The following is a 14,444-nucleotide window of genomic DNA, read 5'->3' on the forward strand; positions in this document are numbered from 1 at the left end:
AGGATGCTTTAAAAGTGCTTCCTTGCTCCCTGAGTTTTTTCTGTTTCTTCTGGTTCTTCTTCTTCTTTTTAAAAAATCTCTTTTAAAATCTTGTTCAGAATGAAGATACTTGATTCTCTTTGTCTACCTGACGGTCTCTGGTTTCCTGTTCACATTTAACGTGAAAGGACTGTGCAGCCTGGGAGGCTTCCTCTGGTGCTGTGCAAGCAGCCTGGTTCCCGGAGAGGCCTCTCCCCCCAGGAGGGATTCTTACCAGGCCTGTTGCATGAGGCAGAGCGGGGCTTGTGAACTGGCAGATTTTACGTCACCTGAGAGAGGAGTCAGCTGGGAGATTGGGGGCCTCCTCCATCTCTAGCCCTGAAAAAAGGCCTTATTCTGGGTCATCAGTATTCCCACTAGCAACCTAACTTCCCCCCAGATTTCTCTGATTTATATAGAGAAGATTTGGGTAGTGCTGTATTGGTGATAATGGTAGGGTAATCAATTTTTTTAGAGCCTCAATTTGGGACACAGTTGCACCAGACTAAAAACAAAAGAAAACCAAAAAACAGGCCCCCAAAACCCATAATAGTATAATATAAAATAATTATACCTAAGTGTGTTATAATTTAACACAAAAATACGAAAAACAGGTGTTTATTTGCAACTCTAGCTCATTCCGTAATATTTACTTTTCTGTTACATACATGCTATTACTTAAAATAACAGTAGGACTAGAGAACAGTGGCAATGAGTAGTATTTAATAGTAAAAGAATTAATAATAAATAAAAAATTAAAATTAATTGATAGTAATTAAACAAATACTGTGTAAGAAAATGTAATTACATTTTTATAATATTTCTCTCTTTTGATACAACAATTTATCTTACCCCTTCTTGGAAACTATTTATTGTATATTTTCATTTTTTAGGCTATATTATTGTGTATTCCTAAGATGCATAAATGTGAGGGTTTTTTTTTAAAAAGGGAAACACAGTAGGAATAATTAAATAGTTATTACCTATATTTAATAAAAACGACAATGACATACGTTTTCCGTCCCTTGATACAGTTGGATATTTTTACTCTTTCTGTTTCCTTTTCCAATAATGCTTCTTTGAATTGCTTACAGCTTTTTTTTTTTTTTTTTTTTTGACCATGCCACGTGGCTTGTGGAATCTTAGTTCCCCAACCAGGGATTGAACCTGGGCTCTCGGTAGTGAGAGTGCGGAGTCCTAACCACTGGACCACCTGGGAATTCCTTGAATTGCTTACAGCTTTAAATAAAAAGCCTTCTTTTCTTTTATGTAGTAGTAAAACTGAATACTGTCAAAATTCACTGCCTCGCAGTGCTCTTATTAAGCCCACATTATACTGATTTCTGGAGTCAGGCCAATGTGATGGCCTCAAGCTAAATAACCCCTCAACAAAGGCATTTGGCCATAGGATAGTTAGGATTTTTACTTACCAGCACTAGCAGGTTTGTAGACTTGTATGCAGCTCTCCCAAAATGTTCATTCACTTTGTAGCTATGGACTTTTCCTGTTGGACCAGCTCTCTGCTAATCAGGTCCTTTGCATTTATAATTTCATCATATAGGCTGGCCATCTCCAAAATGTCCATCATTTTAAAACACTCTGAAGCACGTCGGGTGTCATCATAAATTAAATCTCTCTCTGTGGGGGAAAAATACTTTAAAAACACAGAAGTAATTTGAACTTGTGAAATCAAAGCTGGATTTCAAATAAGTTATGGTTTTAGCAAACATAATAAGAAACTCTTATTTAACTTGGCTGCTCCTTTCCAGTAACAGATTTTTGAGTTTGGAAGTAGTCTTATTTCCCAAAAATGAGTCATTTCTTTTTTTCTGTGTGACTTTTTACTGCAACCTACGTTTCACATCAAACAACTCAGATGCGGTGAGTCTCACCTTTTCTAGGAGGCTTACGGGCTCTTCACAGATCATCAAACCGTTTTGCAGAAACAGCACATACATTTCTGTTTTACTGTAATCCTCTTCTCCATTCTCATCCCCAGTGTGTTTCCAAGCACTCTTGTGTTTCCACGTTCCTCTTGTCCCACATTTAGAGAACATGATTATATGGGAGGACAATCTTTTAATTTAATTTCTGTGGCTGGAACAAAAATAGCCATCTTGTAGCAAGAAGAGACCTCCTTACAAAATATCAGAAATCTAAGTGCTTCCGCATGTTCTGAAGAACCTGGAAAGTGATCAAAAACTTTTCATTATGAAAGCCTCAGTATCACACAGGTAAGCAAATCACATCTTTTTTTTTTAAGCAGTGTTCTGTACGAGGTGTGAAGGACATTTGACAGCTGAGATCTTTCATTTTCTTTGGTAAGAACTTGCTGCAGGAAATGGAATTTGCCAAAATTTACATTTGTGTTGTCTGCCAAATATGCAGCTAGAGGAGGGAAGCTGAGTTTTTTTTGGACAGGATTGTTGATTAAAATGATTTGAAATTCCATTTTTGAAATCAAAGTGCCTAAGAACTAGGGGGAGAATTTTTTAGTTGCTACAATTTGATGCTTCATTTGATGCACAGTAAAAAGCATAATCCCTGGTAAGATTTTACAGAATGAGTGGAGTGCTACAGCATTAGGGGCCAACACAAAATTTATCAAAATGTTCCCTTTTGTTTGCCCACAGGTCATTTCAGTTGCATCTTCTTAATCAGAAAATGTAATTTTACTACTTTACTCAATTTCATGGAGCAATCAAAAGAAGAATACAACACTCTGAGCTTTTTTGCATGGTGTACTCAAGATAATTCAGCAGTCACTATTTTTTTTTTTGTTGTTGTTTTTTTGTTTTTAGCAGTCACTATTTTTGACTGAGCATTGATTGGTGTCTTTGGGGAAACAAAAAACTGGATGGATTTAGAAGTACTTGCCTGTCTCATCCCAGATGTTTGAGGTCCAGTCTCTAGGAGTACTTTCGTGCCCTCTTCTCCACAATGACCAAACTCTTTCTGGCATGTCATGCAGTGTGCCCTGCTTTGGTTATTTATTTCCCTGATCCAGTTGTATGCGTCCTTCTGTCTGTCATTACAATAACACAGCTGTTTAGTCTCGTTCAGTGATGTCTGGGTCATGCGGGTGTGAGTTCATTGTTCTCATTTTGATGGCATGAACTCTTAGAAAACACGATCACAGTATTCACAGTGTGAAAAGTTAAACAAGCACTATCCCAATACAAAGCACAGCCATTACTTCACGGGCAAAGTCAAAGTTCCAGTGCATTTGAATTGCACACTGGAATCTCATCGCTCGGGGGATGAAACCACAGAGGATCTAATGAGTGAACCACAAATGGTGGTCACCAACATCAGCGGTCAGGAGAGGTGAATGACAATGACAACATCTATGAAGGCAAATAATCTCTGCCACATCCACTTGACGTTAAAGATATTGCTGCTTCAGTCCCTATTTTGGGGGTCACTGTATGGGTTTTATACTTTCCCCCCAGACTTTCCACATCTGGGAGGGATTTCCCAGATGGTGGGAGTTTCAGTAAAAATCCAGGATAGTCCTGGGCAGAGTGAGGCAGTGGTTCTAGAAAGATCTGTCTGTGCTCCATGGGGAAGGGGTGGGTGGGATACAACCATCCCCCATATAGACCTGTCTTTGATCCTCAGCTTTCAGCTTCATTTCTCAGTCTTACCCCTCGAGGTGACTCAGCCCTCAAGATCTCCAGGTAGACTGACAGACAGACAGACAGAAGCATGATCTAGGCTAGACGTTCTCAAACATGTTGGTCTCTGGACTCTACATTCTTAAATATTATTGAGGATGCTAGCGAGCTTTTACTTATCTGGATTGTATCTGTCAATGTTTACTGAATCAGAAATTAAAACCGAGAAATTTTAAAAATAATTATGTATTCACTGATTTAAAAATAACAATAATAAAATCATTGCACGTTAACAGAAAAAAGCATATTTTTTCATGAACAATAACTACATTTTCCGAATCAAAACAGTTTAGTGAGAAGGGTGGCTTTGTTTCATTTTTCTGCAAATCTCTTTAATGTCTGGGTTAATAAAAGGCCTCTGGGTTTTCATTTCTACTTCTGCATTCAATCTTGGTTGAAGTATTAGAAAAATGTGACTTCACACAGATATGTAGCTGGAAAAGGGAGGAGTATTTTAGTAGCCTTTCTAGATAATTCTGTATACATATTCTATTCTACACCAACACTTAAAGGTCAAAATGAATACAATTAGTAACTTTACTGTTTCAACCTGTAACAATTGTTGTAACATCCTTAGGTGAAATTGACTTTTTTCCTGCAGGTGCATGGGAGTGAATAATACAATGACTTCCGGGACAGTATGGTACCTCTGCCTGGATTCATGATGAGACCTCTGCAGTATTACCCACCATTACTTTTGGACCATCAATGCAAATGTCAACAAATGAAAATGGCCAATAGGATCTTAGTATTATCATGAAAATATAATAATGACATTACCGACAGCCCACACTTTGAGAACTGCTCATCCAGGCCATCTCTTTCTTGGCTTACTTTATCCATCCACTAACTCCCATTCACTTTCTTTCAGAGGTATTTTGAATTCTCTTTTTGATCTAGGTTATTCCATTTTATGTTTTCAATCCTTATTACAGTGGAATCCCACTGCATTTAGAGAAAGCAAGTATGTCTGGCGTATCGAAACATAGGGCTCACATAAGTCCTTTTTAATGTTTGCCCAAGAATCATGAAATTCATAGGTAAAAACTTCAACAAAGGTGAGAGATGTTGTTTTGCAAACATGCTCATTTCTTAAACAGAGTCTTTTAGAAAGTTCAACATGAGGAAGCTCTCTGTTCTCATTTAGGTAGACTCCAGCCTCAGCCAGAACTGGTTCTCATTTGGAAGCCTAGGTGGCCCTGCTTAGAAACCCCCTGCGATTGGTCAGAACATGAACCTGTGGTGAAGAGTTTATCTTCCTTTGATCCTGTACAATAAAAGGTTGACTCAGCAGGTCCAGATTGTCCAAACCCTACACATTCCAGAGAAGTTCTGCCCCTTGACAGCTGCTGGGAAGTTCTGCCCCTTGACAGCTGCTGGGAGATATACTCTAAACCCTTGAAATATCCTGCCTGATCTCAGGTATCTCTGTTTACCTGGGGCCCTGATCCATGGCCAGATTCTTTATGCTAACAATGTGATTTATGGTGGGGACCTTATCAGTCTGACCTCTGGAGTGACCAGAGACTAAGAAACCAAATTCAACTCTGTGGACACTCCATGCCTACATGACTGGCCCCCAATAAAAATGCTGGACACCAAGGCTCAGGTGAGCTTCCCAGATGGCAATGCTCCATGGTGTTGTCACACATTGTTTGCTGGGAGAATTCCACACTGTGTAAATGCATGGGGAGAGGACAACTACAAGGTCATGTGTGGTCTCTTTTCTGGGCTCTGCCTTATGTGTCTTTTACCTGTCTGATTGTAACCTGTATCCTTTTGCTATCATAAACCACAACTGTGAATATCATCGCTTTTCTGAGTTCTGTGAGTCCTGCTAGAGAAACACAGAACCTGAGAGTGGTCCTGGGGATCCCTGAGAACAGATCCCTCCTGCCCACTCTGCTGTACCCAAAATTACCTAAACGACAGAAGCTAGGCACAGATGCTGCCTGCCTGCAAGGAGTTCATGGTTTAGTAAGAGAGGAGGTTAATATGGCCAAAGTACAGAACAAGGTACACAGCAAGGAACACTGTCAGATAGATCCACAGGGTCTCATGGCTTAGAAAGGAAAAGGAATCCATCAGGTTGGGGGTATTTTGACACAAAGGTAGTGAGGCTAGAAATACATGAAAACTCACAGAACAAAAACATACAAATTGCCTTTGGAAATAGAATCAATTGTTAGCCAAATGCTGAATCAGAAAATCCAATGTCTGTAGTTCTTCCTCCCTGACCTTTTCTTCCTCTTTGTTTTGTTCTTGCTTGAATTCTTTGCCATCTGGCTGGCTCTATCCAAAAAGATATCTAATCTTTTTTGCACTTTGACAGAAACTCATTCACATGAGGAAATTCTGCCTCCCAGGTATTTGCTCATAAGAGCCTCTTATCTGTAACTGGGTTCTGGGACTGCTCTGTCTCTGGTTAGAGTAACATCTGGCAACAGCAAGATAATATTTTCGGACAGGTGGAGAGAGAATTCTCCTGGCCACTGAGCTAACTGTTGCCAAGGCTGCCTGGGAATGTATATCTGCTTTAGTTCGTTTGGGGCCAGAGATGGGTTAGAAGGAAGAGTAGGGTATCAAGACATCTCTTTTCTTCTTCCTCTCCCCCACCCCCAGTTCTAAACATCTCATCTTATTTCTCAAATCCAAGATTCTCCCCCAAAGGTTTCTCCCTGTACCATTTCCCCTCCCCTTCATTTCCTCTCCCTGTAGGTGAGCATGACCTTGGGAGCAGGTACCCACAGCCAGAGACCTGGAGTTTCTGACATCTGGGCTCTCTCCTAGGGCATCTAACCTGGGGGAAGTGAGCTGGTGGCAGCTGCTTGATGACAGTGTGTGTGTGTGTGTGTGTGTGTGTGTGTGTGTGTGTGGTGTGTATTGTGGGGTTTAATTTTCTGTGTTAAGTAGATGCTCAAATAGAACACTTCTAATTTTCCAGTTCTACTTCAAGATGCTATAGATATTTGATTAAATGAGAGCTGGGAAATACAGAGAAACGAGTCATCATTGATGTCAATTATAAGTAATGCAGAACAGCAAGCAAACAAAACTCTGAAACTTGGTGTTCTGGGTAAGAACATTACCAGTAGAAGTCATCTATGAGCATGACTGACCATTGCAGCTCATTCACCCTGCAATATAATAACACTTATATAGAGGTGGCAGCATGCCATTTTCTTGGTTATATTTTACTTGATCAATAAACTCTACATGATGCTCACCTTTCATTCATTTTCCCTCTGGATACAGTGGTTGTCTGCTCACAGCTTCAAGTGAAAAGGAACATAGCCTGGGAAGACTCCGTTGATGGATGTGCCATTTTGGTGCTTTTGTGGTTTTCGCATTCTAGATGGTTTGCAGATTGCACGCCATCATTCATTCAGTGAATGCCTGCTGTGCGCCTGCCTGCTCAGTGCTGTTCCCCTCTGCAGGGGAGTCAGGGCAAGTGAGGACAGATGGGGAGGAGGTGTTTACAGCTCTTGCCAGAGGGAAGTCCTCTTGGATGGTGAGGAAGTGGCTGCCGGGATTGTCCCCCAGGGCAGCCACCCAGCATGGGCACGGCTGTTAAAGCCAGCGCAGACTCCCAGCAGCTGGCAGGAACGGCTGAGGGCCCTCCTGCCCTTGCCTTTGTGGGGTCCCAGTCTAATCCCCACTCCACCTGACTCTATCCTCATTTCACCCCACTCTGGGTTTCTGTATTTGGAAAAAAAAACACTTTTCCATGAGCTCATTCTTTAGACATGTGCCTTCCTCATCACTTCAGGGGAGCTCCTGTACACAGCCCTACTTCTTTTTTTTAGGAGTATTTTATCATTTATTTATTTATTTATTTTTAAAATTTTTATTGGCGTATAGTTGAGTTACAATGTTGTGTTACTTTCTGCTGTACAGCAAAGTGAATCATTTGTACATATACAAATATCCACTCTTTTAAGGTTCTTTTCCCATTTAGGTCATTACAGAGTATTGAGTAGAGTTCCCTGGGCTATACAGTAGGTCCTTATTAGTTATCTATTTTACATATAGTAGTGTGTATTTGTCAATCCCTTCTTTAGGGCCAAATTCCATGCTGGTCCCCCTAGGGGAGGCCCTGGAGGCTAGTGATTTGCAGGGAACATTGTTGACTTGGTTTTTAAGTTCTGAGTTTAACCCCATTTTGACCTTGTCTTTAAGAGAATATTCCCTTGGAATGACTGTCACAGTAAATGTCCTGGTTCTGTACTTCATTCCCAAATGAAATTGGGTCAAGTGTCGTACTGAAGATCTCCTTTTATATGAGCAGGAAGGAGTAGCTCATCAGATGGGAATATGCTCTATGGAGGTAGTGACCTCTGAGAAGGGTCTCTTTATGCTAGACGGCAGAATCATGATGGAAATGATGAATTGGGTCTACATGGGCCTGGTTAAACATGGCTGGGAAACATCTTTTTCTTGAGATCCACATCACACTTTCTTAGTAGAGTGGAAGAAAGATTTGGAGAAATAAGACTGTATTTCAAATAGCAATAGTGGCCCTTCCTGCCTGGGTGAACCTGGACAATTTACAGAATATCACTCCGCCTCAATTTTTTTCACCTTAACATGGTGTATTAGTTTCTGCGGGCTGCTGTAGCAAAGTAGCCAAAAGTAGGTGGTTTAAGACAACAGAATTTATTGTCTCACAGTTCTGGAGGCTGGAAGTCTGAAATCAAGGTGTGTCAGGGCGATGCTCCCTCCGAAGGCTCTAGGGAAAATCCTTCCTCGCCTCTCCCAGCTTCTGGAGCTTGCTAGCTGTCCTTGGGGTTCCTTGTCTTGTAGCTGCTTCACTCCACTCACATGGCCTGTGTGTCTTCACATCATCTTCCCTCTGTGTGTATCAGTTTCCGTGACCAAACTTCTTTTTACAAGGACACCAATCATACTGGATTAAGGCCCATCTTAATGACCTCATTTTAGCTTGATGACCTCTGTAAAGACCCTGTTTCCAAATCAGCTCACATTCTGAGGTCCTGGGGGTTAGAACATCAACATCTCTTTTTGAGGGGACACGATTCAGCCCATAATATATGGGAATAATATTTACCCTATAGGCAACCATCTAGCATGGATGTGAACCCCATAAAGGAGAGAGATTATATGATGATGATCACAGGAAGGGTGATTTAAAGTGATTAAATCTTCAAAGTCATTCACTTATTCACTCATTATTTCCACAGACACTTACTGAAAGCTGTGTGCCAGGCGCCAGGGACCAACCTTTTTTTTTTTGGTTCCCACCTGGCTCCTGCCTTGGTCCCAGTTTCCCCCAGTCCCTGGCATTGGCTCCCTCTCCGCTGTGTAATCTCCTTCCTGCCTGGGTGGCCCAAGGGCTGGACCAGGCCTCCAGCTACAGACCCTTGGCTCTGCCACCAGCACCAAGGCTGCCTTGCTTCCCCAGCCCTGTTCTTCCTGCTCTGTCTTCCTAACCTCCCAGGATCGAAGCCCTGACTTCATTCTCCCCACCAGGGCCTTGCTTCTGCATGTTATCCCTGCCAAGGGGGTGATTTGACAGGAACTGATGAAGCCCTTAGCTGGAAACAGCCCTGGGGACTTTCTCTAGTCTGGGAGAGTTTGCATCCTCTCCCTTCTCCAGCCACGTTTTGTCCTCCTCTCCTTCTCTTCTGACTCCCAGCCTAAGCTTTCCACATGCCCTGCAGAGCACCTGGCCATACTCAACCCCTGTGCAGATCTCAGGTGTTTAAGGATTGCAAGGAGGAGGCTGCAGACACACACACACACACACACACACACACACAGACACACACAAACACACACACACACACACACACTATACGTTCCCAACCTATTTAATTAGGAATCTTCCTCTTAAAGCAAGTAAGGCAGTTTATGTAGGAGCAGAGGCAACACACCTTGGGGTGGTTTTTCCTTGGAGCTGGGGTTTTAACAGGACATGCAGCTGCTGGTGACACTTTCCCCTCCAGAATTAAGAAAGCAGGTGGGGGCTTCCCTGGTGGCGCAGTGGTTGAGAATCTACCTGCCAATGCAGGGGACACGGGTTCGAGCCCTGGTCTGGGAGGATCCCACATGACGCGGAGCAACTGGGCCCGTGAACCACAACTGCTGAGCCTGCGCGTCTGGAGCCTGTGCTCCGCAACAAGAGAGGCCGCGATAGTGAGAGGCCCGCGCACCGCGATGAAGAGTGGCCCCCACTTGCCGCAGCTAGAGAAAGCCCTCGCACAGAAACGAAGACCCAACATAGCAATCAATCAATCAATCAATCAATCAATCTTAAAAAAAAAAAAAAAGAAAGCAGGTGGATTCTTCTTAAGCCGCTGCCCTTTTATATACAGGGCTTACATTACCTTCCCAGAGGAACTTATATTAACAATGCACACACTGGCTACATATTAGAATCACCTGGGGGTGGGAGGTAAATACCCCCAAATACCCAGGTTTCTGGGTATATAGAGTCAACAGGTCTTTGACAAAGGAGCAAATGTAATTCAGCTGAGGAAGGATAGTCTTTTCAATAAATGGTGTTGGGACACCTGGATATACACATGCAAAAAAAAAAAAAATTTAAAAAAAGAATCTACACACAGACCTTGTACCCTTCACAAAAATTAACTGAAAATGCATCATCGTCCCAAATGTAAAATGCAACACTATAAAAGTCCTAGAAGGCAACACAGGAGAAAAATCTAGGTGATCTTAGGTTCAGTGATGACTTTTAGATACAATACCAAAAGCACAATCCATGAAAGGAAAAAATGATAAGTTGGACTTCATTAAAATGAAAAACTTCTGTTCTGCAAAAGATACTGTTCAGAGAATGAAACAACAAGCCACAGACTGGGAGAGAATGCTTGCAAAACACGTATCTGATAATGGGCTAGTATCCAAAATACACAAAGAACTTTCAAAACTCAGCAATAAGAAACAAGCAACCCAATTTAAAAATGGGCAAATGACCTGAACACACACTTCACCAAAGAAGACTTACGTACTTATGGGAAATAAGAACATGAAAAGATGCTCAACATCCTATGTCACGAGGAAGCTGCAAATTAAAACAACAATGAGATGCATATATACCTACTGGAATGGCCAAAATCCAACACCCTGACAACATCAAATGCTGGCAAGGATGTGGAGCAACAGGAACTCTCATTCATTGCTGGTGGGAATGCAACATGGTGCAGCCACTTTGGAAAACAGTTTGGCAGTTGCGTACAAAATGAGACATACTCTTAGCACACGATCCAGCAGTCATACTCCTTGCAATTCACCCAAATGCGTTCAAAACTTATGTCCACACAAAAACCTGTACACAGATGTTTATAACAGCTTTCTTCATAGTTGCCAAAACTTGGAAGCAACCAAGATGTCCTTCAATAGGTGAATGGGTAAACAAACTGCTCTACAGCCATACAACAGGATATTATTCAACTAGACAAAGAAATGAGCTATCAAGCCATGAAAAGGTGTGGAAGAATCTTAAATGCATATTGCTAAGTGTAAGAAGACAATCTGAAAAGGCTACAGACTGTATGATTCCAAGGATATGACTTTCTGGAAAGGACAAAATTATGAAGACAATAAAAAGATCTATGGTTGCCAGGGGTGAGGGGGCAGGGAATGATGAATAGGTGAAGCACAGGGGATGTTTACAGCAGTGGAACTATTCTGTGTGACACTGGAATGGTGGCTACATGTCATTAATACACTTGTTAAAACCCATGAAATGTACAACACCAGGAGTGAACCCTAATGTAAACTATGGACTTTAGCTAATAGTAACATGTCAATATTGGCACATCAATTGTAACACATGTACCACACTAGTGCAAGAGGTTACCAATAGCGGAAACTTTTTAAAAAGCAAGGAGGGTCCAGGCATATAGATAACACAGCAAAAGCAAGGTGGGGAGCAGTGCATGCTACACTTTCATTTTATGTGTAAATATATATAATTTCTTGTCGGTTTTAAAATGATCTCTGGAAGTTGCCTCTGAGAGAAGTGAGTGGCTGAGGACAGGGCTTGGATGGAGACTTACTGTACTGTCCTTGTGTACATTTTAAAATCTGTGCCTTACACATGTAATCTCTCTTCAAAAGTAAATAAGATTAAAAAAAAATGAAGACAGAAGAAAACAACAGAGATACCCAGACTGTATCCCAGATTAGTGTAATCGGTATCTCTGGGAGTGAAGTCAAGGCATGAATAGTTTCTAAAGCCCCTCCAGGTATTCAGGAGAGAACCACGGCTTTAGAGGACCGTGTTTGCAAACATGGGGCTCCCCTGGTTCTTGCACCAAACTCCTCAGCAGGGCCAAACTCTCATGGGTGTGGACAGATAAAGCAGGGTCAGTGCCCAGGTGTCTCTCAACCTTAGCTCACCCCCAGTGTCTAGTTGTCTGGAAACCCATTTCCCCAGGGATACCAGCCAGCGCCCTCTCCCTGGTTTAATTCAAGTTTACCAGATGAGTTTCAAAAGCAATGCACATCCCTTTCCTTGCAGCTAGCTATGTTAATTACAGAGAATTGTTAGTCTCTGGGGAGGCAATTGCTCAGAGTTCAGCTCTTGAGTCTGTCCATTTCATCTTTCATTTCCTTTGCTCTCTCCCAAGGGGCTGGGAGCTGTGACCTCCAGGCACTGGCAATGGATGCAGCACAGCATGGCTGGTAAGAGCATCGCTCAGACTGCCTCAGATTTGCATCCCAGCTGCCGCTCGCCAGCTTGTCTTTAAGGAGCCCAGCTTTCTTCCTGGGGTTAAGCTGGCAGCACCACCATGCTAAATTCAGCAAGAGTTCTAGGGCAGTATGGGCAATAACTGCATTTCCCATAATCTGAGATATTGTATGTGAAAGCTCACTAACAATTGTGTTTTTTAATTAAAAAATAAAAGTAAACTCTTGCCCCGCGGACCAGGCTCCAGGCCAGGTAGTGAGGGCACAAAGAGAAGAAAAACTCCATCCCTCCCCTTCCCTCCCTCTACCTCCTTTCAGTCTATTCCCACGGTGAAAAGCCAACATGGAACCAAAGTTGACGAAGAGCTGAAGAACTAATTAGGCAGGTTTCAAAGAAAAATTGGGGGAATTATGATGTTTGTTTGCTCCTTTTCTGTTCCCACCCTCAGCTTGTTTACCTTCTGTCCACTCTTCCCTTCCTTCCTCCCCCTGTTTATACAAGCGCTTCCTTATCGGGCTGACATTCCCCATCTCAAAGATGATGAGAGGAATTGATTGGGAAATCTGTTCTGCATTTTGTGTGCATCCTGTCCTAAGTATTGTGTTTGAAAACGCTTGTGCTGTTTAATCTAATTTGCGTTCCCAGGAGCGAGGAGGTTTACTAAAGTCAGGAGGCAAAAACCACATGCAAATCTATTCCGACTGTGCACAGTCGTTGCTGTGACATGCTGTACTCTGGTTATATTTTTGCTCTTATACATCCTTTTGTTTTGTTTTTCCTAGAGTTAGAAATTCTTTTCTTTTACTTTATTTAGTATTGATCAGGATTTGCTCAGAAAAGCAAACCAACGGTTTTGTTTTTTGTTTTTTTCACCATGGCAGTGAAGGCCCAGAATACTAACCACTAGGCCACCAGGGGACTCCCTGAACTGTAACAGTTGTTTTGTTGTTGTTGTTCTACTTTTACTCCTGGATCTCTTTCTCCAGAAGCTTTCTGTTTTTCTGCTCCCTTCTTTGTGCATGGCACTTGACTGTTGTCTTGGGGCTTTTTTTCAGTTTCTCTGATGTCTCACTGGTTTCCTGGATCTGGTCTTCTTTCTTGGTTTACTCCCTGCCTCCCTCTTCCCCTGAGTTTGTTTTATGTATATATGTATGTGTGTGTGTGTGTATGTGTGCACATATGCTTTATTCCTGAAACTCCTCTTCTGGTACCTCCTAGGAAATAATGCATGGGAGATAGAACACTTACTCTCATGCCTGAAAATGTCTCAAACTTGGTTGATGGTTACGTGTTTAATTTTGATTGACAATTGAAAATCATATTTTCCCCCAGAACTTCCAAGGCCTTCGAACATCTGGTATTGTTCTTGAGAAATCCAATGACATTCGGATCCTCGTTTCATCATATATAACCTTCCTTTCTCCCTCCCTCTCCCTCCTCCTCTGCTTCCTCCTCATTCTTTTCCTTTCTCTCTCTCTCTCCCTTTCCTTCAACTATCATTTTTATCCTGATTGTGAAATTTCATAATTAGGGTTTCCTGCTCTGGGCCTTTTTTTTGTACATTGCATTGGTTATTAAATGGGCCCTGTTAATCTGTCCAGATTGAAATTTTCCTATACTATTTCCTTTATGTCTTTATGTTATTATCTCCCCATCCATTTCCTCCCTGTTTTCGTTTTATGGAACTTCTTCTACTAGTTAAGCATTGGACGCCCTGAACTGCTCATTGAATTCTCCTATCAGCTTATCTATAGCTCATTTGTTTGTTTCTTCTCTTCCTGTTGCTTTTTAAAAGTACTTTCTGGGATATTTACTTGATTTAATTGAATCTTCCACTAATTTTTTAACATTTTAACATTCATTATTTTAATGTTGTTTCTTAAAGAGCTTTCTTATTCTCTAATTGCCCCATCTTGGTATTAGAGCATTCTGTTCTTGTTTCATGAGAATAGTATCGTTCTATGTCTCTAAAGATACTGATGGTCTTTGGAAATTTTCTTCTGTTCTCCATATTTTGTCTATTTCCTGATTTTAAAAAAATCTTTTTTTGTTTTCTTTTGATCTTTATGTTG

At 41.7% G+C, this 14,444-nt stretch overlaps 1 protein-coding gene across 1 annotated transcript in view; it reads left to right on the plus strand.

The window, feature by feature from the left end:
* The window catches only part of LOC137759783 (ELKS/Rab6-interacting/CAST family member 1-like), a 901,087-nt gene that overhangs the window by 661,972 nt on the left and 224,671 nt on the right, over positions 1-14,444 (plus strand). The window contains 1 exon segment of the mRNA XM_068536391.1: positions 7,133-7,169. Coding sequence (XP_068392492.1) covers positions 7,133-7,169 — 37 coding nt within the window.

The sequence above is a fragment of the Eschrichtius robustus genome, chromosome 2 (assembly GCF_028021215.1).
Source record: "Eschrichtius robustus isolate mEscRob2 chromosome 2, mEscRob2.pri, whole genome shotgun sequence".
Taxonomy (NCBI): domain Eukaryota; kingdom Metazoa; phylum Chordata; class Mammalia; order Artiodactyla; family Eschrichtiidae; genus Eschrichtius; species Eschrichtius robustus.